This window comes from Lissotriton vulgaris, chromosome 12 (assembly GCF_964263255.1).
Source record: "Lissotriton vulgaris chromosome 12, aLisVul1.2, whole genome shotgun sequence".
In the NCBI taxonomy this organism is placed as follows: domain Eukaryota; kingdom Metazoa; phylum Chordata; class Amphibia; order Caudata; family Salamandridae; genus Lissotriton; species Lissotriton vulgaris.
The window spans coordinates 429,591,549-429,613,848 of NC_141700.1; the positions used below are offsets into that span (position 1 = coordinate 429,591,549).

General features: G+C 45.7%; 1 protein-coding gene across 2 annotated transcripts in view; it reads left to right on the forward strand.

The window, feature by feature from the left end:
* Positions 1–22,300, forward strand: part of LPCAT2 (lysophosphatidylcholine acyltransferase 2) — a 241,330-nt gene that overhangs the window by 65,571 nt on the left and 153,459 nt on the right. For both annotated transcript variants that reach the window (XM_086945191.1, XM_086945192.1), the window contains exons 3-4: positions 4,686–4,903; positions 9,793–9,905. In XM_086945191.1, coding sequence (XP_086801317.1) covers positions 4,686–4,903; positions 9,793–9,905 — 331 coding nt within the window. The remainder of the gene's footprint in view (positions 1–4,685; positions 4,904–9,792; positions 9,906–22,300) is intronic.

Sequence of the window (22,300 nt, forward strand, 5' to 3'; positions counted from 1 at the left end):
TCAGAGATGTCATGAGTGATGTCACTGACCATGTCATGAGTGATGTAATATGTGACGTCATCAGCAGTGCATTACACGCGCAAGTTATAGTGAGTCCAATTAACTATAACGTGGAATTTCAATGGTTTTATGTCAGTAAAATTTGCAGCTAACTATAACTGGTGTGAAACCTATGGTTTTTTCAGTGAATTTCATAGGTTTTTTAAATGCTAATTCCTAACTATATATAAGGCCCCAAACCTATGTTTTTTTTTTTGAAGTTCAAAATTTGGTTAATAGCAAATGTCTATAGCTATGAAATGTAATATTTTTGAAAATGAATGAATCCTATATTTTATTTGTATTTTAAACAATTTTTTCTTTTTTATTTTTTGACCCTGTAGCGCTCCGGGGGCGCGCCCCGGAGAGCATAGTCGTTTGAAGCGCCCCGGTGCGCGAACCGGGAAGCGTCCCTTTAGCGCCAATGTCGCAAACGAAAACATGATCGTGACTTATCGCGTAGCCGCGTCTGCGTGATACGCATGGCGTAAGCGCTCCCGGAAGCACTCGAGCGAATACGATCGCGCAACGTAAACTTCCGACGCGCTTACGCGACGCAACCCGGGGCGCGCCCGTCAGCACGTCGCATAAGAGCGTCGGTCATGTGACCTGAAAATAACACTTTTAATTGGTGCAGAACAGTTTTACTTTCATAATGATGAAATCCCTGGTCTTGTGGCCTGAAAATAACACTTCTCATTGGTTCTGGCCTTTTTTTTCTCCAAATGATGAAAGACCCCACCTTTTTTCCTTATTCTGACTTTGTCCTTTGAATGAGGAAGACCTGTTTCAGTAATAAAGAGAGAACTATTTTGTACTTTCCAATGGCTACTGTAGCTGCAACAGCTGGAGCATCTGCACCACCACCACCACCACCACAACCACCAAGAGGACCACTACAACAGTACATTGGTGGTCAAGAAGAGGAGGAGGAGGAGGAGGAAGAGGAGAGGAGGATGGGAGAAGATGACTGCCTGAACAAAATACCCCATACAAGCCCAAGTTACACATTGTATGGGAGTTTTTTTCACTCCCAGACGGCAAGAAAAAAGTGAATGCTGCCAAGGTAACTTGCCTAATCTGTAAGGAACAACTCTCAATGGGCAACCCAAACAAAAAGTATTCCTTTTGGTAACAATACCATGATTCGACATATGATCCGGAAGCACCCTAACAACTATTCTCGTGCAGAGCTCCGGGAACTGGCCAGTAACCTCCCCCAGTCTTCAACGACCACCTCCCAAAGAAACGAACCCACTTCATCGGGACCAGAAACATCAGAGATGATGCCTTGTATTCAGCAACGATTTGCTGATTTTAAAATCACTTGTACTGAATGTGGCAAGCTTATCGCCTATGGTGAAAAGAGCATAAAGCTCATCGTCCTTGCAAGTGACAATCACAAGTGCCCCAAAAAGAAGTAATTTTTTTTGTTTTTTGCTCCAGTTGAGCCAGTTTCAATTCCCTTTTTTTTGTTTCTCCCCCTAAAAAGATACAAAAAATATAAAACTGTTTTGAAATGCCAAAAAAAGTACAAAATTATAAAAAAAATATAAAACCAAAAGAAGAAAAAAAAACAGTTCTTTTTAGAACTACCTCCAATTTATATAAAAAGGCTTCATTTTTAAAAAACTCTGTCATTCTTTTTTCCTCATGGTACGCTCCCCGGTCTGCTCCCCGGTGCGAGTACCGGGTGCTCCCCCTGCGCAAAACGAAAAAAAAAAAAGTTTTGCCCCGCGGGGCCCTTTTATATCCCCCACATCAAACCTAGGGGGTCAGAGGGGGTCTACCCTGCCCCCTTATGATGATTTCCCCCTTTGTTTTGGCCACCTCTTGTGTCTCGATCCTACCGAGACACAAGATGGCGGCCGCTCCGGACTATTTGGAATGTTGACAGACACCCGAGAGTCAATCAGCTTTCCGTGCGCAAGTCGCAGGTCGTGCCCGGGGCGCACCCCGGTGCGCGTACTGGGGCGCTGCCATAGATGTATATATTTTTTTTAACCTAAATTACTCAAAATCCACTGGAGCACATATCTTGAGACATAGCAAAGGCACATCGGGCTATCAGTCCCTACAATTTTGACAAGTTTGGTGGAAATCCATTCAGCCGTTCGGGCTAAAAGTTAAGTCGACCGCCCTATGGAAATTAACATGGGGAAAACACGTTTTGGGACCCCCCTTATATCTCGGCCCCCGCTTGACAAGCGGGCCATTTTCTTGGAGAAATTCACAAAGATTCGTCCACCGGCGCCAAAGTTATTCCCAATAGAATGTTGCGGATTTCCTATGGAAAGTAGATCCTAACTATAACTACCTACTGGCGACTGCCAGTAGGTAATATATTTATATAACCTACTGGCGGTCGCCAGCAGGTATATATCGTTAGGACCTAGTTTCCATAGGAAATCCGCAACATTCTATTGGGAATAACTTTGGCGCCGGTTGATGAATCTAGGCGATTTTTCTCAAAGAAGATGGCCCGTTCCCAAAACGTGTTTTCCCCATGTTATTTTCCATAGGACGATTAGACACGGCTACAGCCGGAACGGCTGAACAGAATTACACCAAATTTGGCAGAGAGGTAGAGTTCGGTTCGCCCTTTTGCTTAAATGGTGTAAATCCCTCCAGTAGTTAATGAGAAAATCAAAAGGAAAAAAAATCTATATGCACGCATTGTACGGGTCCGCGTACCGTACGCGCACCGTACGCGGACCGTGCACGTATGTACGCGTACGTGCGCGGACCTTCGTGTGCGCGAGCTGATTGGCTGCCAATGTCTGTCAACACTCCAACACAGAAATTGTTGGCAGCCATCTTGTGCCTCGGTAGACTGAGGCACAGGAAAGCAGAAAAACAAACGCCTAGAACTCAAAAAGGGGTCAGGGTAGAAGCACCCTGACCCCCTAGGCCTTCTCAGGGCAAACATTTTTATTTTGTTTTTTTCCAAAAATCGCGGGTTGTGCGCACCGTACGGTACCTAAGCGACGTGCGCATACGTATGCATACGGTGCGCGTACCCCTTGATATAAAAAAAAACAAACATTATTTTTGGGGGTCCTTGTGGGACGCCCTGAGCAGGCCTAGGGGGTCAGGGTGCTTCTACCCTGCCCCCTTAGCGTGTTTACCACCTTTGTTTCGCTGCTTTCCTGCGCCTTGGTTCTACCGAGGCACAAGAAGGCTGCCAACACTTCCTGGTTTGGAGTGTTGACACAGTGGCAGCCAATCAGCATGCCTTCCCGAGAAAGCAGCATGCTCATTGGCTGTCAACACTTCTAACCAGGAAGTGTTGGCATCCATCTTGTGCTAGGTAGACCGAGGCACAAAAAGGCAGAAAAAAAGGGGGCTGGGTAGAAGCACCCTGACCCCCTAGGCCTGCTCAGGGGGTCCCACAAGGACCCCAAGGCCAAATTCTTTTTTTTTTTTTTTTAATGAACCCGGTATGTTTATTTAAAAATTACCCCCCAGGGGGATTAAAGCTCGGGGCATAGTGATAAAGAAGTTTGGGGGGTCCCCAATCCCCCAACACTGCCCCGGCGACCGCCACCCTTCGGGGCAAAGCAGCCCCCTGGCGCATACTGGAGGCTCCTGGTGGGCTAGTTGCCCCCCAGGGACCCCCCGTATGCAAGGGGAATTAGTTCCCCCTCTGCAAACACACCCGGGGGCTGCGTTGCAGACAGGTGTAAAAAAGGGTGTGGCCTCATTACACCTCTCTGCAACAAAGCACCCTGGCACATACTGGAGGTTCCAGGTGGGCTAGTTGGCCACAGGGACCCCCATTATGTAAGGGGAATTAGTTCCCCCCCCCCCCCCCCCTCTGTAAACACGCCCGGGGGCTGCGTTGCCGAGAGGTGTAAAAAGGGGCGTGGCTTCATTACACTTCCTGTGGCGTGTTTTAAGTTGGGGAATTAATTCTTCTTCAATCCAGAGGTACCCTAGAGGGCAACTAGTCCAACAGGTATCTTCAGAAAGCGCCATGGAGCTGCACTGCAGATTGTTGCAAAAAGGGGGCCTTCCCTCTGAACACCTGCCTGCAAAAATGTAGTAAATCAGTATAAAAAAATAACAATTAATACATTTAAAAATTGTCATTTAAAAAACCTTCGAAATTAAATGAAAAAAACATAGGTTTCAGGCCTTTTATAGTTAGGAATTAACATTTAAAAAACTTGCAAATTTATTGAAAAAACTATAAGTTGCACTTTGTGTGTCATACTACATTGAATAATAAAGGGGTTGTGTAGAGGGAGTATAATGGGAGCGTATAACAGGTGTCTTCCTCTGTTTCGCAGTTGAGGATGCAACACAAACCTTTGAAATCGGGAGGTATCCAATTGTAAAATAAAAGCTGCCAACCCCCCCCCCCCCTCCTCTCCTCTCCTCTCCTCCCCTCCATTGATTTACTTGTTTTCAGAATATTTTGTCCTTTTCCAAGACTAAGTGGGTGATTTTGTCAGATACCAGAGACCCATTCAGTGCCGAAAAGCATGCTTAATCCAGAGACTGAAGTACAATGTACATTTTCTTAACATATTTTTGCAATCAATCAGCGAATTCATAATGACCTGACCTGAAAACTGTGATTCTCATTTTGTTAGGTAAAATTCTACCCCAATCACTCATTTGTTTTTCTTTTTGCGTTTCAGGAAACTAATTGAATGCACTGTTGGTCCCTTGAGCCGATGCTTTTTCTTTGTGATGGGGTTTCATGTTAAAGTTAAAGGTCAACGTGCAACTTCAAAAGAAGCCCCGATTTTTGTTGTAGCGCCTCACTCAACTTACTTTGATGCAATAGCCTGGATGGTAGCTGGAATGCCTTCATCTGTGTCTAGGTCTGAAAACATAGCTGTCCCACTGTTGGGTAGTAAGTATTTAAAAACTATTTTCTATAAGAGTACTCTGAGATCTAGGTCTCTGTAGAACATAACATCTAGATCATAATCAAGAGATTGGATTTTAATAAGATGTTGATGGGTAACTTCTGATCATACATCACAGAGCTTTGCCTTCAGGCATGTCGTGTTCTTTTGGAATGCAAGGTTACTACTCTGTTGTCCAGTGTGAAAGTGGAGTAGTACCTTCCTTTTGTAATTTGACCACTATGCCATTGCTTAAGAGGTGATTAGTTAAAGTCAGATGTTTGCTCAGTTCTTGAGTATAATTTAGGATCTTTACTTACTTTGTTGCCTATGTTTGCTGTGAATGGTGAAGAGTTTGTGACCGCTGGTCACGTGGAGGCGTGGCTGGGCAAAGAAGGCCTGGCGCACTGCTGGCACACCGGCTACACAGACTAGGAGCACTATCCATTTTCTGTCTTGCTTGCTCTTAGAAATTGCATGAATTAGCCCTTTCAAAATGGCTGTTGTGCTAAAAATAGAAAAAAAGACTTCCCCACTTGACTTGCAGTGTTTGCAAATTTGCCCCTATCGTCAGAATAAAAGATCAGGATAAAAGCAGGGATAAAAACCTTCCTTAAAACCAGGCTTAGCAACAGTAGCATTAAAGTATATGCCAATTTTGTGCAAATGGCAATGTTAGTGCAGCATATAGTAGCTGAGTCATATTTTACAAGGAAGATTATAAGTATTATGGCAGTCTAATTCAGGAAAGTCATGAATCAAAACCTTTTCTCACCATCACCTTCAATAACTCCAGTCCATCTTCCCACTCCCTGGGCATTGTGCAGTTCCAGCATCAATATTTTACTTCTCTGTAGGGTGCATCCCCACTTTCACTCCCCAGTCACAAAGGCCTTCCAGGCCTTGTTTGCATTCCACAGGATGCAGGTCATCACTGGCCCGCCCCTAAACCAGCCCCAAGTCTCAGCCAATTACAGACAGTCCAAATGCCTGAGGGCAGACTTAAAGAAGGGCTTTCGGAGGCTTTCAGTCTGCATAAATCCTGTCGGCCGCGTTCGACACGGTGGATCACAACATTCTCATCCGCCGTGTCGAACAAGCCGGCCTCCAGGGCCCGGCGTTGGCCTGGGTCCACTCCTTTCTGTCCGGCAGGTCTCAGTCGGTCAGTCTGGGTACCTTCCGTGGACCCAAAGTACCTTCCACCTGTGGTGTCCCCCAAGGCTCTTCTCTGTCTCCCCTTCTTTTCAATCTTTATCTTCGCCCCCTTCTTCTTTCTCTGAGGCAGTGGGACGTCACCGTCTTCAACTACGCTGACGACCTACAACTCATCTTTCCTCTCTCTACCCCTTCCGCTGTCTCTAACTTTCATGCTGTCATGTCTCACATTCTCCTCTGGATGAGCCAAAATCAGCTCAAATTGAACCCTGGAAAGACGGAGCTCCTTCTTCCTGGCAAGAGCTCCATCCATTGGGGTCCACACTTCTGGCCCACAGGGCTTGGCCCTCCCCCTGCCCCTGTGGCATCCGTAAAGAGTCTGGGAGTTATTATTGACTCCGAACTCTCACTCAAAGCCCAGGTGGGGGCGGTGGTCTCCTCCTGTATGCACCAGCTCCGCAGGATCAGGAAGGTCGCTTATCTCTTGTCCCCCGAAGTTCTGCTCCAAGTCACCCTGGCCCTGGTCCTTTCCCGCTTGGATTTCTCAAATTCTTTATATCACGGTCTGCCCAAAACCCTGCTCTACAGGCTGCAGATCGCTCAGAACCAAGCGGCGCGACTGGTCTTCAGGACTCCAAAATGGCAGTCGGCCAAGCCTCTCCTTGCCAAACTGCATTGGCTCCCAGTCAATCTCAGGGCAGCCTTTAAGATCGGCTGCATAGTATTTAAATCCCTGACTGGCCCCTCTCCTAGGTTTCTGAAATCCCTCATCACCCCATACTGCCCCCCTCGCAATCTCAGATCCTCCCATCTTCATCTTCTTGCCACCCCCTCCTTCAAACTCGCGAGGGTTGGAGGTCGGAGTTTTTCACATCTTGCTCCTACACTTTGGAACTCTTTTTCCCTTTCCCTCAAATCTGCTAACTCACTCATTTTTTTTCACAAATCTCTTAAAACTTGGCTTTTTCCCCAATCTGGCTAATCTTTATCTGCTATCTCACTGAATCCCAATCAGCGCCAGGAAACTCACGGTGTCAGTGCGCTCTAAAAGAACCTCCTAACATAACATAACATAACATAAAACAGGCCGACTGAAAGCTTGTGACCTTCCTATTAGAAACTTGCATCTTACCTGTCCAAATATTTGTATTTGTTTACAGACTGCCAAGTCTGCTTGCAGGCATGATGGCAGTAGTACATGCTTTTCTGACCACAGGGGGCATTTTTCAGCAACACTGGCAATGAAGTTGCCTCTATTTATTTCTTACCAGCGTTGACTTGCAATGTTCAATTACTGATCAAATACGAGTTAGGTTGCAACTCTAATTTATGTGTATAGTTGTAAATTTTGGTGCAATTTGACAAGTATTTATTCTGCCAAAACTATTGATGGGGCTTTGTCCGACTCGCTGCGATGTCTCAGAGACAGTCAGAATCCACAATCCTAGATAGGACAAGCCCGATAAACGTGTCCGATAACCTGTGCTCACCCTTCGGACCGAGCAGTCTGGCTTATCCTCAGGGCTCAAGTATAAAGTATTGGCAAAACACCACCCTCGCAACACACTGCGTACGCCCCAAAAAGACTCCACACCATATGTATAAAACACTGGTATTCGTATTACACACACATTGAAATAAAAATGAGATGCACATTGTATATACACATTACAGTTATATGCAATTGTCAAACTTTCCCATTAGCAGCAGAACAGCAAGAACATATATGCATTAATCAGAGGCCATCATCCAACACAACATTCTCCAGTGTCGTATACCACCAACAGTTGCAATGGTCAATCAATCACAGGTTTTTGACTACCCCTAATGTCCCAGGCCTTCGTTCACTCAACCACACCAGCCAACACTACATGCTGACACTGCTGGCGCCCCGTTGATGAGATTGTCGAACCACCTAAAACAGAAAGAAACAGTTACTTAGTTTCGTCCATCCAGATTAGACTTTCTGGCGCCCAGTGACACCTGCACGTGTGTGGGATCAATATCACCCGTAGACAAAAGGTTGTGACCCAGGAAGCTGGTGATCTTTCAAGTCTCGAGAAATTTCCTCTCAAGCGGGGGAGCGAGCTGCCGTAGCTACTGACAGCCAGCGTAGGTGCCCACAAGGCACAAGGAAACTCCTCGGCCCCCGTCCAGGCAAAATCCATCCAATTGAAAGTCCCCTTCCTGGAGCACAACGAGCTCCAGGCCACCACAAGTCTGTTGATTAATGCCAGTTGCAATCCTTCCTGCCCTAATGATTCCTAGTGTTGATGTCCTAGCGGCGAACCAGCGTAGTATGATTCCAAATCCAAAAGTGTCTCTAAATTCAGAGGCCAGAACCCCAGTAGTTAAACCACAATGGCCTTTTGAAGATGCATCAGTTCAAAAGGCCACCTTTGTAATGTACAGGCCCTCGCTAAATTTTGTCTCGTCTGCCATCCTACCCCTGGAGGTTTGAACACTATCATTAGTGCGGCCAAGCCCCATCCTCTTGAAATACAGGTCCCAATTCCAACCCACGTAACTGTCCCAGTAAGGCCCTTAAAAAGTCAGTGGTCTGTAGTTTCCTTTGATCCCCTAGTTTATGGCCTTCTATCAGGAATGCACAGATGTAGCTATTCCCTGAGCGCACAGATGTGATTTGGAGACAGGCCATAGGCGCACACAGATATTTCCACTTCAGTAATGTTGAATCCTCTCGCACTACAGAAGAGGATTCACCAGTACAAACTCATTGATATAAAACACTATATTGCTACCATTCTACTTGTAGAAAATACTGCTCAATAGCCTTTACCTAACTTCCCCCATGCTAATCCAGTGTGCGAAGCAGGCCCCCTTGTAACAAACACACCACTTGGTGCCATTCAGGACCGCACCCTGTCCCCAGGGAGAACTCAGATATAGCAAGAGACACGCAGAAGCTTGGCACATAGCTTTTTAACTAGCAAGCAGAGTAACAGTAATCTGCACACACAAGCCCCACCAGGGCAACCTGTGGCACGATCAATGAGTTACCTCCGTGGATGGCAAGCACAAGAAGTGTGGCTCAGGGGTTAGAGGCGGCAGACCCGGAATCTGAGATCGGTCCTGGACCAGGGTTCAATTCCCCGCCCCGGCGGGTCTTGGGCTAAAAATTCCACAGACTCGATAATTCTCGTCCCGGTGCCTCCTCGACTCACGGGTTCACACTCTGCGACTCTGGGCAATAGCTTGCTTAATCTCCACAATGGCCCCTCGCGGCGGGATGCCTGACTTTCACCCTGTGGACACCCTGTCGGGGCTTCTCACAGGGGAATACCAGGACGGGTTCCCTAGGCAAGCGCCAGGATGCCCTTTGTGGTGACAGGTTGCGCTATATAAGTATACCTACATTTACATTTACATTTACAACCAGAGCTGCAGGCCCACAAGGTGCTCTCGATAAATGCCCTGGGTATATGTCTTACCCTAGACAAGGGACTTAAAGTTCACTTGAATCGGCCATTTGTGTATACACCAATAGCCAGTATGTATAGGACCAGCACAGGGCTTTGGCATGGAATGGCAGGTCGGCAGCCAAAAAGGGTAGGAGAGACCTCACCAAAAGACGCCAGGTCTACAGGCTTCTTTTCTGGTCTTAATTATTATAGTTCTGAAAATGTTATTTTAGATATTGCAATCAGTTGAGAAAATTGTATCAAAATATGAATTTGCTTCTTACACACTAAATGTAGTTGTTTCTATTTTTGCTAAGGAATACTTCAGGCAGGTCAGCCAGTACTGGTTTCTCGACAAGATTCAGACTCCAGAAAGAACACATTAAATGAGATACAAAAACGTGCCAACTCAGGAGGGAAGTGGCCGCAGGTGAGCAGTTCAATTTGTTATAGACCTGAGAGAACTGGAAACTTCTAATTTTGTTGTTTTCCATTAAATATCATTAATCAAAGCCAAATTTAGTTCCTTTGATGCTAAAGTACTTCAGAAATGATGCATACATTTTCTTGTGAGCATCGTCATATACACTCCTCACCCTCCAACTGCATATTTCTGTTTGTTTTAATCAACCAATACTGTTAACTCCGTTCTCTACAGGTGTCCGTAGTCTAGGTTCATTATATATATTTTTTTGTTATTTTGATTGAGAGGGTACTGTTCAGACCTTACTATTCTCACACCGTTCTTCTCCCTTGTCACTGTATTTGGACTTTGCCATAGGTCTTTCATAGAACTGTTTGCTGCCTAGTGCCACAAATAATTATCTTTGTGTGTGATCACTGGAGGTCATCTTCCTATCATTCCCAATAAAATCATGTGTTGCCCTGTTCGAACTGCGTCAGGACTCCTTAGTCTAGCTTCCATATGTATCCAAATATTCTCTTATTCAGCCAATTTTTGAGTTTTGGATCTTCATACACTCATCTCAACTAACCCTGGGCAGAGTTTGTGGATTTGCGCTTCAAGAAACTCCGCAAAGTGATAAAAAGACTATGTCGCACAACGTGGATCTCCGCAAGCAGCGGAGTGTGATAGAAAAATGCTGTTCGCGGTAATTGCACAGTGCTGGATGCTTGTCCGCACTATACGGTCATCGTGATCAGCACAGGGTTTCCTTTTCTGCCACTCGAGTAGATTTTAACTCAAGTGGCAGCTTTCTGAAAGGGCAGTTTCTCAACGTGAGCGGTCGTGAGCATTCGCGACCACCCCGCGTTGAGAAGTCTCTCCAGGAGGTTTGTTTTCCACGCTTGTGCTCACCAACTTGATGTTGATGATCGCGAGCGAGGAGCATTCTCACGGGAAGTTTATTTTCTTCGCTCGCGCTCTCCACTTTGGCGTTGGTGAACGCGAGCAAGTAAAAAAACTCTGCAATCTCCGCGGAGTGCAGAAAAGTCCGCAAACTCCGTGAGTGGAGTTCACCGCCCATGAAGTATGTTATACTGCAGCACAACTGAATGTGCTACCCATACCAGGAGCAGCTGAAAGACAAAAGTCTTTTGAAGAAATTGCATTACAGTTTTTAGACCTGACAGCCTTAGGGTGGTCTTTTTCTCCCCCCCCCCCCCCCACCAACTTTTTGATTGTGCCACCAGCCTAAGTAGCCCTTTAACCATGTCTCAGGCCTGCCATGTGTGCCCAGTTTTTACTGCCATGTTGACCTGGCAAAATAAGCCTTTTATAATCAGTACAATGGTTGTAATGCAGCTGGCAGAATTTCTCCTTTTGTTAAGGACACAATATTTTTGTTGTCAGCAAATGTGATGTAACATTTGTGAACTAGACATCAGTTCTACAAAAATGGTGTACATTGAAGACTTAGGGCACAGCTGTGCGTACTGTATCTAGGACACTGCAGTGATCTAGTTTTATTTTCAAAATAAACATTTCGCCAGGCTCAAACCATTCCATTTTATACATATAAGTCACCCCTAAGTAAGCTCTGGACAACCCAAGAGCAAGGTGCAATATGTTTAATAGTCAGAACATGTACTTTTAAGTTTTACATATCCTGGTAATTAAAAACTCTCAGTCGTTTTTGCTACAGCAAGGCCTATCTCTCCCAGAGGGTAACATTGGGATTACCTTATTACACTTTATAAGTGTCATTTCCAATTGGGAAGAGATGAAAACCCCAAGTCTCGTGTCTCTGAAATTCTAATTTAAAAACCTAGTTTATGGTAAAGTCGGATTTTAAATTTATAATTTTGAAAGTGCCACTTTTAGAAAGTTGCCATTTGATCACTGGTCTAGGGTGGGTGCCAGCTGGGCTTTGTGTAATCCCTCTAGACCGCCACAAAGCATGTGAGCTTAGTTGTGACTTGATGGGCCATCCTGGCAGGATGGGAGGGAGGAGCTGGACCCAGTCTCACTTAAACCTGAATAGGCTGTGCCCTGTCTACACACAAAGGACTTCAAACTCCCCTGTAGTGCGTCTGGAGCCAGGGCAGGAAAGGATTACCTCTGTGCACTTCAAAGGCCTGCCTTTGAACTTTCCCTAACTTCAAAGGCCCAGGAGCCTTGAGTACAGGTGCTGGTCACATCAAAGGCTTTCTGAAAGGCCTCTGTCCAAATCACCATTCTGGGCTGCTTCTTCAAAGTCAGCTCTGTCTGTTTTGGGGACAATAATAGTGCCATATCCCTAAAGAAATCTTCTGTAGTATGCAGTGAGGTCCAGGAAGGCTCTCATCCCAGTCTCAGGTTTAGGGGGATACCAGACAACGATAGCCACTATCTTGGTCTGGAGAGGCTGCACTTTTCCCCCACCTACCAGGTGGCCCAAATACACCACAGAACCCTGCCCTATCTGGCACTTATTGGCTTTGATAGTCAGGCCTGCCTCCTGCATGACCTGAAGCAACTCCTGGAGGTGGTGCACGTGTTCCACCCATCTGTAGCTGTAGACAGCGATGTCATTCAGATAGGCAGCACAGAAGGTCTCCTTTCCAGCCAGGATCCTGATAACCAACCTCCGGAAGGTGGCAGGGGCCTTATTCAAGCCAAAGGGCAGTACCTGAATTTGGAAGTGGCACTCAGGTGTTGAGAAGTCTGGTCACTCTTATGCTCCCTCAGTCAGAGCCATCTGACGGTACCCTGATGCCAATTTAAAGGTACTGAGGGAATCTCACAGCGCCCAGCATGCCGATGCATGTATCAGTTTGGGGGATGGAATGTGAGTGGTGACGCAATCGATTCACCGGTAGCCCACACAGAACTTGTGTTCTGAAGTGGCCCCTGCTGGGCAACCTTCAGTAACCGCACCACAGGGCTGGACCAGGGGCTATTGGAGGCTCCTCAAGGTTTGACCCTAGTGGGTGTCTCCAGTGGCATAGACAAAAAGGTAGAAAGACACACTGGTCATTAACAAAAAGGTCAAAGTCAGTCAAAAAAATTACTGAAGGGAGGTTGATTAGGACCTGCGCTGATGGCATGGAAACGAAGGAACTGAGGACTGAGCGCAGGGGTGGCGCCTACATAAGCACAGTGCATGTCACTTCCTGCGTGGACGACCCCATCGATGCCACGCACAGCAGAACACCACCACCTGCCGGCATGCAAGGGGGTTTCTCCAAAGAATTCTGGATCCAGTCTGATGCCTGGTAATATTGTAAAGTAAGTAATCTGTGTCTAAATAAAGCCTCTACCATATAAACATTATCAAAGGTAAGTAACTTGTTCTTTTAGACGTAGCTGTAGTTTGTAACAAAAGTCATTCACTGTTGAATTGGAAATATTGTTCATTGAGCAAACTACTGTCTTATAAAGTGTATGGTTAAGTAGTTTGTATAATTAGTGATCTACATAGCGTAAGCTGTTTTTTAAAGGAGCAATAGTTTAACTAAGTGGGTGTTTATTTATCCTCATATGACTTATATGTACAACAATATTTTTATATTAAATAAATGTTGTCTTTATTGCATTTAATTTGTTATTTATGAGATAATTACTCTGTCTGAAATAGTGCCTAGAAGTAATTGGGAGGATTTGACTCCGTTTTACAGATCAGACTTTCCAGAAGAACTTATTTTGCAGATAGTATGAATTGTAGTTGATGCAGATTAACAGAGGCCTCCGTTACCTTACCATTAAAGGGATGGGTAAGTCTTTGTGAGCAAAGACTTGCCTCACTGCAAATATCCCTACTGTGCTCTGGCATTCAGGAGAGATGGCCATGATAGTCCCAATTTCAAGACTCTTATTTTATTGTTTAACAGTGAAGTTTTGGAGAAATACAAAACTAATGCCACTGCAGAATGTTTAATTGCCTTTAGCTTTAGAACAATATCCTAGCGGGTGCAAAAGGCTTCGTAAGAGATCCTGAAGCATGCGGAAGAGTTGCACAGTTTTTAGGTTGGGACTGCTGTAGTAGAGTATGGTAGAGAAGCCACTTCCACTGTCAGCCCATAGTTCTAATTGGCTTGTGTGATTGGCTTTCATAAATGCTGCCTTCAGATTTATTAATAGGCTTGTTACTCCCTCCTTAGCATGGCCTTGTCTTCATTTGGAACCTCTCATGGCTACTGGCCCTTTTACTTGGTTGTTACACGGGACATGTACTATTTTCTTAATTGAGTTTTGCCTACAATCGGTACGACGATGTGCAGAATTCATACAGAATATATGGCTGCGTCACTATTTCCCTTTGGGCTGAGGGATGGACATGGCAATGTTGCTCCCCCAGACCCTTTTCTCATCCTCCTGCACCCCTCCCTTTCCTATCACACCTCTTGGATTTCGGTCAACATTTTTTTTATTACTAGTTTATTTACCGAACATTATAGTGCTTTGTCAGAATCAAAGTGAAGAGACTTTACTTTTGTTTGCTGTTGTTTTTGTTTACTATTTTCAAACCATCCAGAATCGCTCCTATCAACGATCCAACATAAACGATACACTGTGATAGAACATAAAACATTGTTTTATGTAGCGCTTCATAAGGTACACCTGCCATGTCCAGTCATTAGAACTGTCCGGTGTTGCTAATACCCAATTAAAGCGCTCTGTGTCGGATGAGAGAATTGGCTCAGCGTGCTGTTCATTAACCACTGAGACAGGACAGTGAGGCAGGGGTACGTGGATTTCCACCCGCACCCGGTCTACTTAAAGCGGCTGGCAGTGGGACAGGGCGGTCAGAGAGAGCAGGGGCAGGTTAATGGTCCCCCGTTGGGCTTACAGTATCTGGCAGTGGGACAGTGGGTGACGGAGAGCATGGGTAGGACAAGGGTCTCTGGTGCTACTCACTTTAGATAGCATTGCCACGTATACAGTGGTTGGCAGTGAGATAGGACAGTAAGAGCGAGCAGAAACAGAGGCAGGTTGGGGTCCCACGTGGTGGTTACAGTGGTGGGCAGTGAGATTGGACAGTGAAGCAGGGTCAGACGAAGGCGGCCCCCATTGCTCTTACTATGTCCGGCAGAGAAGCAGGGCAGTGAGAACTACCAGAGACAGGTCGAGCGTCCTCAGTTGTGCTTACAGTAATTGACAATGACAGTGGGACAGGGCAGCGAGAGCAAGCCGGACCAAGGGCAGGAGGCAGATCCGAGCCTCCATGCTGCGGCAGCTGTCTCATGGAGCTGCAAAGCGGTCTCTCACATGCTTCCCTGTCCCGAGTAACCGGACACTGACTTTAAACATGACCGCTATTCATCAGTGATGTAAGGGGGGGGACACAGGGAAATGCTGGGGTCTGGTAATCCGTGTGCTAATTTTCCTTTAAACCGCTGAACCCTTCTGTGTTTACTTATTTCACAAGCCGTAAAATGCGTCCACGCTGCAGAAGTATACAGGGTAGTTGATGCCATGTTCTCCAGAGCACAGCAGAGATTTTCCTGGCAAGGGCAGCAGGGACAGAAATCAATGTAGCCATTTGCTTTTCGGTAGACGGTCAGAGGTTGTGGGTGACAGTTGCCCTTTGTCCTGATAAGGGTCCTAGTGGAACTCTAATCTACGGCAGCATTACAACTGTTTTAGTAGCACAGTAAGAAGGCCCATACATTTCCACTCTCTACAAGGAGATTTGGAAGTGCATTCCCGTACCCTAACATATTTTCATAAATGGACAAATGTATCAATTTGCAGCGCAGCAAAAGGCACAAATGTTATTTTTTTAGGGATTCTGAAAGGAAAGTTGTGCAATATACCATAGGTTTATTAACTGGCAGACCACCAAAGACTCCACTGGGGAGCTCATTTGAACTTAGCAGTTGCCTGTGTCAGCGGGATACCGGGACGCCTATTAGCCATTGAAGCAACTTTCCCTGTTGCACATACCACAGAACTGGCGGAGGGGGACTGCAATTACCGGCTGCCTCAGCAGTGCACACACTGTGCCGATCACCAGACGTGCCAGAAGGAGCTTAAAGCAACGCCGAGGCTCCCGCAGCATGGCACGCGGGCGGGCATCTCTGCGCCCATCCGTGGCCGGTCGAGGCTGAGCCCCCCGTCTTGGTCTGTAGCCCAGGGATTCCTGCATGCCAAGTCTATGGTGACTACGATGATCTAGGCCGCCGGAGGATCTGTTTACTGTTATCTTGAGTGGCATTACCAGCGACAAAGGAGGTAGGAGTGTGTAGTGTGATGGTCTGGGCTTGTCTCTTGATTGCTCGACATTGATAACACACTGATAACTTTGCCTGCGTGATCTTCCCTGCCCAGAGGGCTAAGAGGGATTTTTAGTTATTTGCCTACACTCTACTGAACATTTAGCCATGGCTAGGCGCAAAGCTACGCTAGCTACAGCCTCAGTGAACGCAAAGATTGGCTCCACCTAAACGCTTACCACTATGGAATCCTTCTTGCAGAGGACAGCAGCAGTAATAGATAAGGAGATTGAGATAGTGAACAGGCGCCTCCTGAGGTCTCCAATTAGCATTCCTCAACTTCCCCTTATAGATACTATCGATTTTCAGTTGGTGAAGACAAACTTTTGAGCCTGCACAGTAGCCCTGGGGATTTCTGCAGACTCACAGCCTGGCGCTGGGGCAACTAGTATGTCAAATGTCCATTCTAAGAAAATGCCAATGCCTCTCTCGCCCGTCATTATAATATGCAACCAGGGGAGTATTGACCCTAATTCTACACAGGGGATATCATTCCCATGAGCAGTAAGCCAATGGATCCACCCCCAGTCTGCAGAAGTGAAGTTGTAAATCCGGCAGCTATAGGTAACCTGCTGTCTGGTGCTGGCTCTAAAATGAAAATCCAATCTACTAGGGGGGAAGCGAAGAAACCAAAACTTACTGTGGTCTCCAAACCCTCCGCACCCGCCACAGTACCCCGTTCCACTATCTCTGCCTTGGATCTTCCTGGGGCTTTGGAAGCTTTTCTGGCAGTGATAACCAGTCTTCTGGACTTAAAGGGTCCTATCCTTAAGATGCCGATTCAGATTGAGAAAACTAGAACATCCCGGAACATTAATGTTGTGCTGTCCCTATTGGGGGAGCTAAGTGGCGCCTTGGGCCAGAGAAGTGTGCGGGACTCTGACACGCAGATAAACTTGTCGAACTCCATCTTGGAACTGCCACAAAATCAATGGCAGAAAGTCTATAGCACAGGGGGGGGGGGCTGGGTGTAAAAAATATAGTCGCTGGTGAGAGAAGGGATATCTCTAGACATACTGGAGTCACAGACGAAAGTCATTATTTAAGAGCCAGGAGGTTGTATAGTAGAGAGGCCCAGCTATCGAGTCTACCAGTAATTAATTTACCTCCTGAATCTACCCCTTATGTAGTAGTCCTAAGGAATGTTCCATCTCTCCCTGGGGAACAAGCGGGGATTATGGGCAGTTAAAAAATAAAGTACTTCACTGGCTATCAAACAACACCACTGTGGGTGCACAGGTGGCCAGAAATATCATTATGGTCCGCAGAGTTAAGTGATTTGCCAGTTCTTGTATATTGGGTTCGGGCAAATGTGTTATTATTAACTTTGATAGGCCTCATCTTGCTGGTAGGATACTGTCTAGGGACACACACCACACTTTTTCCAATCCTGGATCTGTTGTCAAGGCCTTACCATTAGGCTTTTTTTTATAAACCAGAGCCTCCTGGGGATACTGATAGGAACGTCTCCATGGAAGCTTCAAGTTTTGGTCGGTCACCCAGATTTACGCCTGCTTTCCCACAACTGCCCACACCTGCGGTTCGTGCAACATCTTTGGCAAGCGGTCAGTATATTGCCCCTTCCACTCTGAATTGAATTAATAGATTCTCCCCATTAGCAGGGATGGAGTAGTGTGGTTGACTCGGAAGCCCTTCACTTGTTGGCATCAAACCCGATCTAAGTATACAGCACTCACCAGTGTTAGTTGAGGGGGACTCTTGTATGTTTGGGAATAATATTCTAACATGGAACATTGTGGGCCTAGCTAACAAGTTTCATGACCCAACTTGGTTGCAATTTTTGAACCAATTCCCTGTGATTTGCTTTCAGGAAACGTGGTTGGTGGATTGTCATTTATTGTTTGAAGGATACAAGGCTTTTTTCGGCTTTTTTGCGCCAGCATGCCCTTCGGTGGGTGGAAGACCAAAGGATGGTCTAGTTACGTATATATCCCTGACCGTCGACTGCCAGATTCAGGTTGTGCCGTTCCATCGCCCAGGAATATTGGCATTGATATTAAAAAAGGGGGCTACTAGTTTGGGTCATATTTAATTTTTATAATTCCATGGCATGCCCTCCAGCTACCTGTAATATTACAGCCCTGGGTTCAATTATGAGGCAGTCTTATGGTTCCATTTTACATAACCTCCTGATTCTCAGAGATTTTAACATCCACCCCTGCGGAGACTCACTGTCAACCTGCATTGCTGAGTTAGGCTGCCCACGGATGAGGGGAATCCACTTTAAACATCTTGCTCAGAAGGGAATTACTAAATAACCTATTAAATTAATTTGATATGATGTCCTTGATGTCTTTATCTGACCCGCACAGTACATTTTCCGTTCCGACCTTTAAAGGGAGAGGCAGGGGCTCTTTTATAGATTATATTTTAATTTCTTCTTCTTTACAAACTTTATTCTGTGGATTCAATATCGTGGAGAGTGTCTACAGTGACTATAACCCGCTCTCTGTCCAAATGTGTGGTCCGCTTTTAGCATGAATTAGCAGCATGGCAATTAAGGGTATGCTTAGACCAACTGATGGTACACATCGGCTCAAATGATCCCAGATTTCTCCAGATGATTTTTAATCATGCTGTGAGAGAATCCTGTGCCTGAGTTAGCTCTGTGTACCTCTGTAGGTACATCCCCTAGCAAGGTTATCAGTTCCTATAAAGCTATCTCTACCAAAGTTGGCAAACTTTGAAGTGCCCCAGCCTGTAGAGTAGTGACCTCTACTCCCAGATGGTTTGATTCTTCATGCTCCCAGGCTGCAAAAAGGTTGAGGGAAGCCCTGTCCGCTAAGCCGAGAAATCAATCAGAGGTTTGTGCATGCCGCAAAGAATATAAAATAATATTGGCTAAACAGAAGGGCACTCTGAAGGAGGAGGCTTGGAGGGAGCTGCTTGAGTCAAGCACCCTAAAGAATGGCTCAAGGTTTTGGAGCCTTTTTAACAGACCGCTTTTTGATTAAAAAGCTGTGGGCTCTGGATACTCTTAAAACAGAGGAGTGGGTGCTCCCATTTTAAATCCATATTTGGAAGTCCTATGGAGCAATTTGATCAGCCATGTCATGATTTGAACACCACTGTAATGACTTTTGAAAAGGGTGAGGTTGAGGCTGGCATTGCAGGGTTGACCAGCAACAAAGCTCCAGGACCAGACGGTATCCCTCTGGATTTGTGAAAGTCGGATCCATCTTTTTGGGCACGGGTTCTCGTGCTGTGTTTAATGCAGCTGCATTGAACGGCTGCCCTGAGTCTTGGGCCTCCTCTACTATAGTCCCTGTATTCAAGAAGGGCGATTGGAATAGCGGAATAGCGGAATAGCACTTATTGCTATAGGCCAATCTCACTTCTTGATTCGGTGGTTAAGGTTGTGGGTGTATTCTTTTAGAAAGCCTATCCACCTGGGCAGTGGAGCACAAGATTTTTTCAGATGTTCGGTTTAGATTTCGCCCTGGGAGATCAACTGTGGTCCAATGCCTCAATTTAACCATGTTGTTGAGTAAATATACAGTTGGGCGCCTAGGTACTGTTTATCTTGCCTATATGGACTGGTCTTCCGCATTTGTTTGCCTGAATAGGGTTAAACTGTGGCAGTCCATGCGGGCAATGGGGGGTAGAGAATAACATTGTTAATTTTTTAGAGGACCTTCATAAGTCAATCAAGGCCAATATTAGATTCTCCCAGGACCTCCCTGTTTCTAGGGATTTTGAGATAAAGAGGGGAGTACAGCAAAGCTGTAGCCTGGCCCCATTTTTGTTTAATTTTTATATGAAAGAATTGGACAGCGTTTTTAGAGGAATCGGGGGTCTATTATCCAGATGTAGGGCGTCGTGGCCTTCCTGTCCTACTTTATGCAGATGATGCTGTCCTTTTTATATACTACTGCTATCACCCTGCAATCCTTGCTCGATGCATTTCCAATTTCATGGCGGATCAGGACCTATCAATCAACAATTCGAAATCATATATAATGCAGGTGGGTGCCCGGCCCCCAAAAAAAGTTTTGAATTTTGAGTCTGCCCCATTAAAGTCCCCCGCACTGATCTTTTTTCTCATCTTGGGGTCCTTTTGGATGACCAAATCAATTGGGGGCCTCTAAATAATTGGAAAAGGGGGGTACTTGGCCCGGGTGAATGCAGCCATATTTAACTTTGCCTCTAAACTAGGGAAAATACCAATTGCAGCTCTGCTGAAAGTGTACCAAGTGGAAAGTGTTGCCATAGCTAGTTATGGAAGTGAAATATGAAGGTAAACCGCAGTGGATTCTCTTCAGGTGACTGAGAATAATTTTTTGAAGCGCTTGCTGTGTGTGACTCATGGTCTGTTCAATCTGGCAGCCCATGAGGAACTGGGGGGGGTCCCCTTTTGAAGCTATACCCTGGCATTACGCCCACTGGTGTTTTGGTTGAAGTGTTGGTTGATTCAGGAGCTAACACTTAATCATTTCATTTTAAAAGAGTGTATGTCCTTAGATAATGCATTTCATATACCATGCCTTTACTATATTAAAAGTAGCCTCGCAGGGCTAGGGCGTGCTGATTTATATTCTAATCATGAAACTATTTTGTTAAAAACGACGTGGATTTAATTAGGGAGTCCTTCCTCCCACTCAGAAAAATGGAAAGGAACAAGCAGGATCTTCGGAAACCAAGTGTACGTACCTTTTTATTGCTTAAAACAACTTGTTATACCGAGCCTTATCTTTTGGTGTCTTTATCCTTACATGAGCGGTTTTTATTGACCAGGTTTCGCATGAAGCTCTTTCACCTTCTGCTAGCCAAGCTTAATGGATGCAGTAGAGGTCCAGTGTTAGCACCCTGTGGCTGCGACGGACAGTCTCCACAAGATTTGCTGCTCTTTATGCTTTTTTGTAAATTTTTTGCGATTCCCTCCTGTGTTTTTTAGTCCCTATTTTAAAGAGGATGCACTTTACCAAGGCTCCTCCTGACCTCCTGTATCTTCAATTGTTAAAGGAGGACTGTATCTTATTTATTGTGGGTTATTTAACATCCACTGTGAAAACCAGGACCTGCTTGGATATGTAGCAATTTGGTTAATGATTTATTAAGATCTTAGAGGTGGAGGCGGACCAGTGTATCCTTGCAGGAAAAATCCAACCAAGGGTGATGCTTTTATGGTATTCTGTTTTTAACTGTTACAGATTGTAATGAGAGGTTGTGCAATGGGTACTCTTCATATCTTAAATAGTGTGTTATTTAATGTATTGTCGCTTTAATGTACTATGGATTTTATGCAACTTTTATGGTTTTATTCTTGTGAATCCGGAGAAAGTTAATTTGATTTGACTCCACTGGTGGCCTCTAAGACTTTAAAAATACATTTTTGGGATTTTAGTACCTGCAGAATGACAGCTTTATTAAGCTGCCATGCTAGCCTCAGGGTTCCCAAAGAATTTGTAATATAAACAGGGCTCGAGTCACTAGTAGATGCAGTCTATCCACTATTTTCAGAGAGTATACGCCACCTACCCTGCTGCAAAGCTTCCTGCTTTCAGTGAAGTGCCACCTCCTATGCTGAACTGGTCCGTGTCCTTTTCTGATATTGAGACACTTTCAGCAGTGCCTGTAACGTTGTCTGCTTTTGTTCCAAGCAGCAATGTGCAGGTGGGGAAAGGTAATGAGTGAGAGGCCTGTTAAGAGTGCAGATGGAAAGACCTGTTTTTTTTTTGAATGCCTGAGGAGGCCCATGACTGGCTCAAGGGGTAGCGGCGAGTGCAGGGGTCCAGATGGTCGGAGAGACTCCAGCAACAACGGAGGGTGGAAGAGGACCCCAAGGATCGCAGAAAAGAGCAAGAGGACGATTGTAAGCAGCGGTCGGAGGCCGAAGAATGGTGATGTGGCGCAATTGGAATTCGCTGGACTTGAGTGACGTTTCTAAGGTTTGCCCATAAATGAGTAACGGATACATTGATATTAACATGTTCATCTTCCCCTGATTGCGGGCACACCAAGGACCGCTGCAGTGAGACTTGCTGAAAAGCTGCGGCGGGACTCTGTTGGCAATTGGTCTTCGAGGAGGGGTAAGCTACAGCACTCCACGGATTTCTCACCCCTACACACAAGTACTGTTATTGGATTTGGGTATTGAGCGCTCTGCAATCTTGGGAGTGGCGGGTAGTTTCAAGTTTGTCTAGCAGG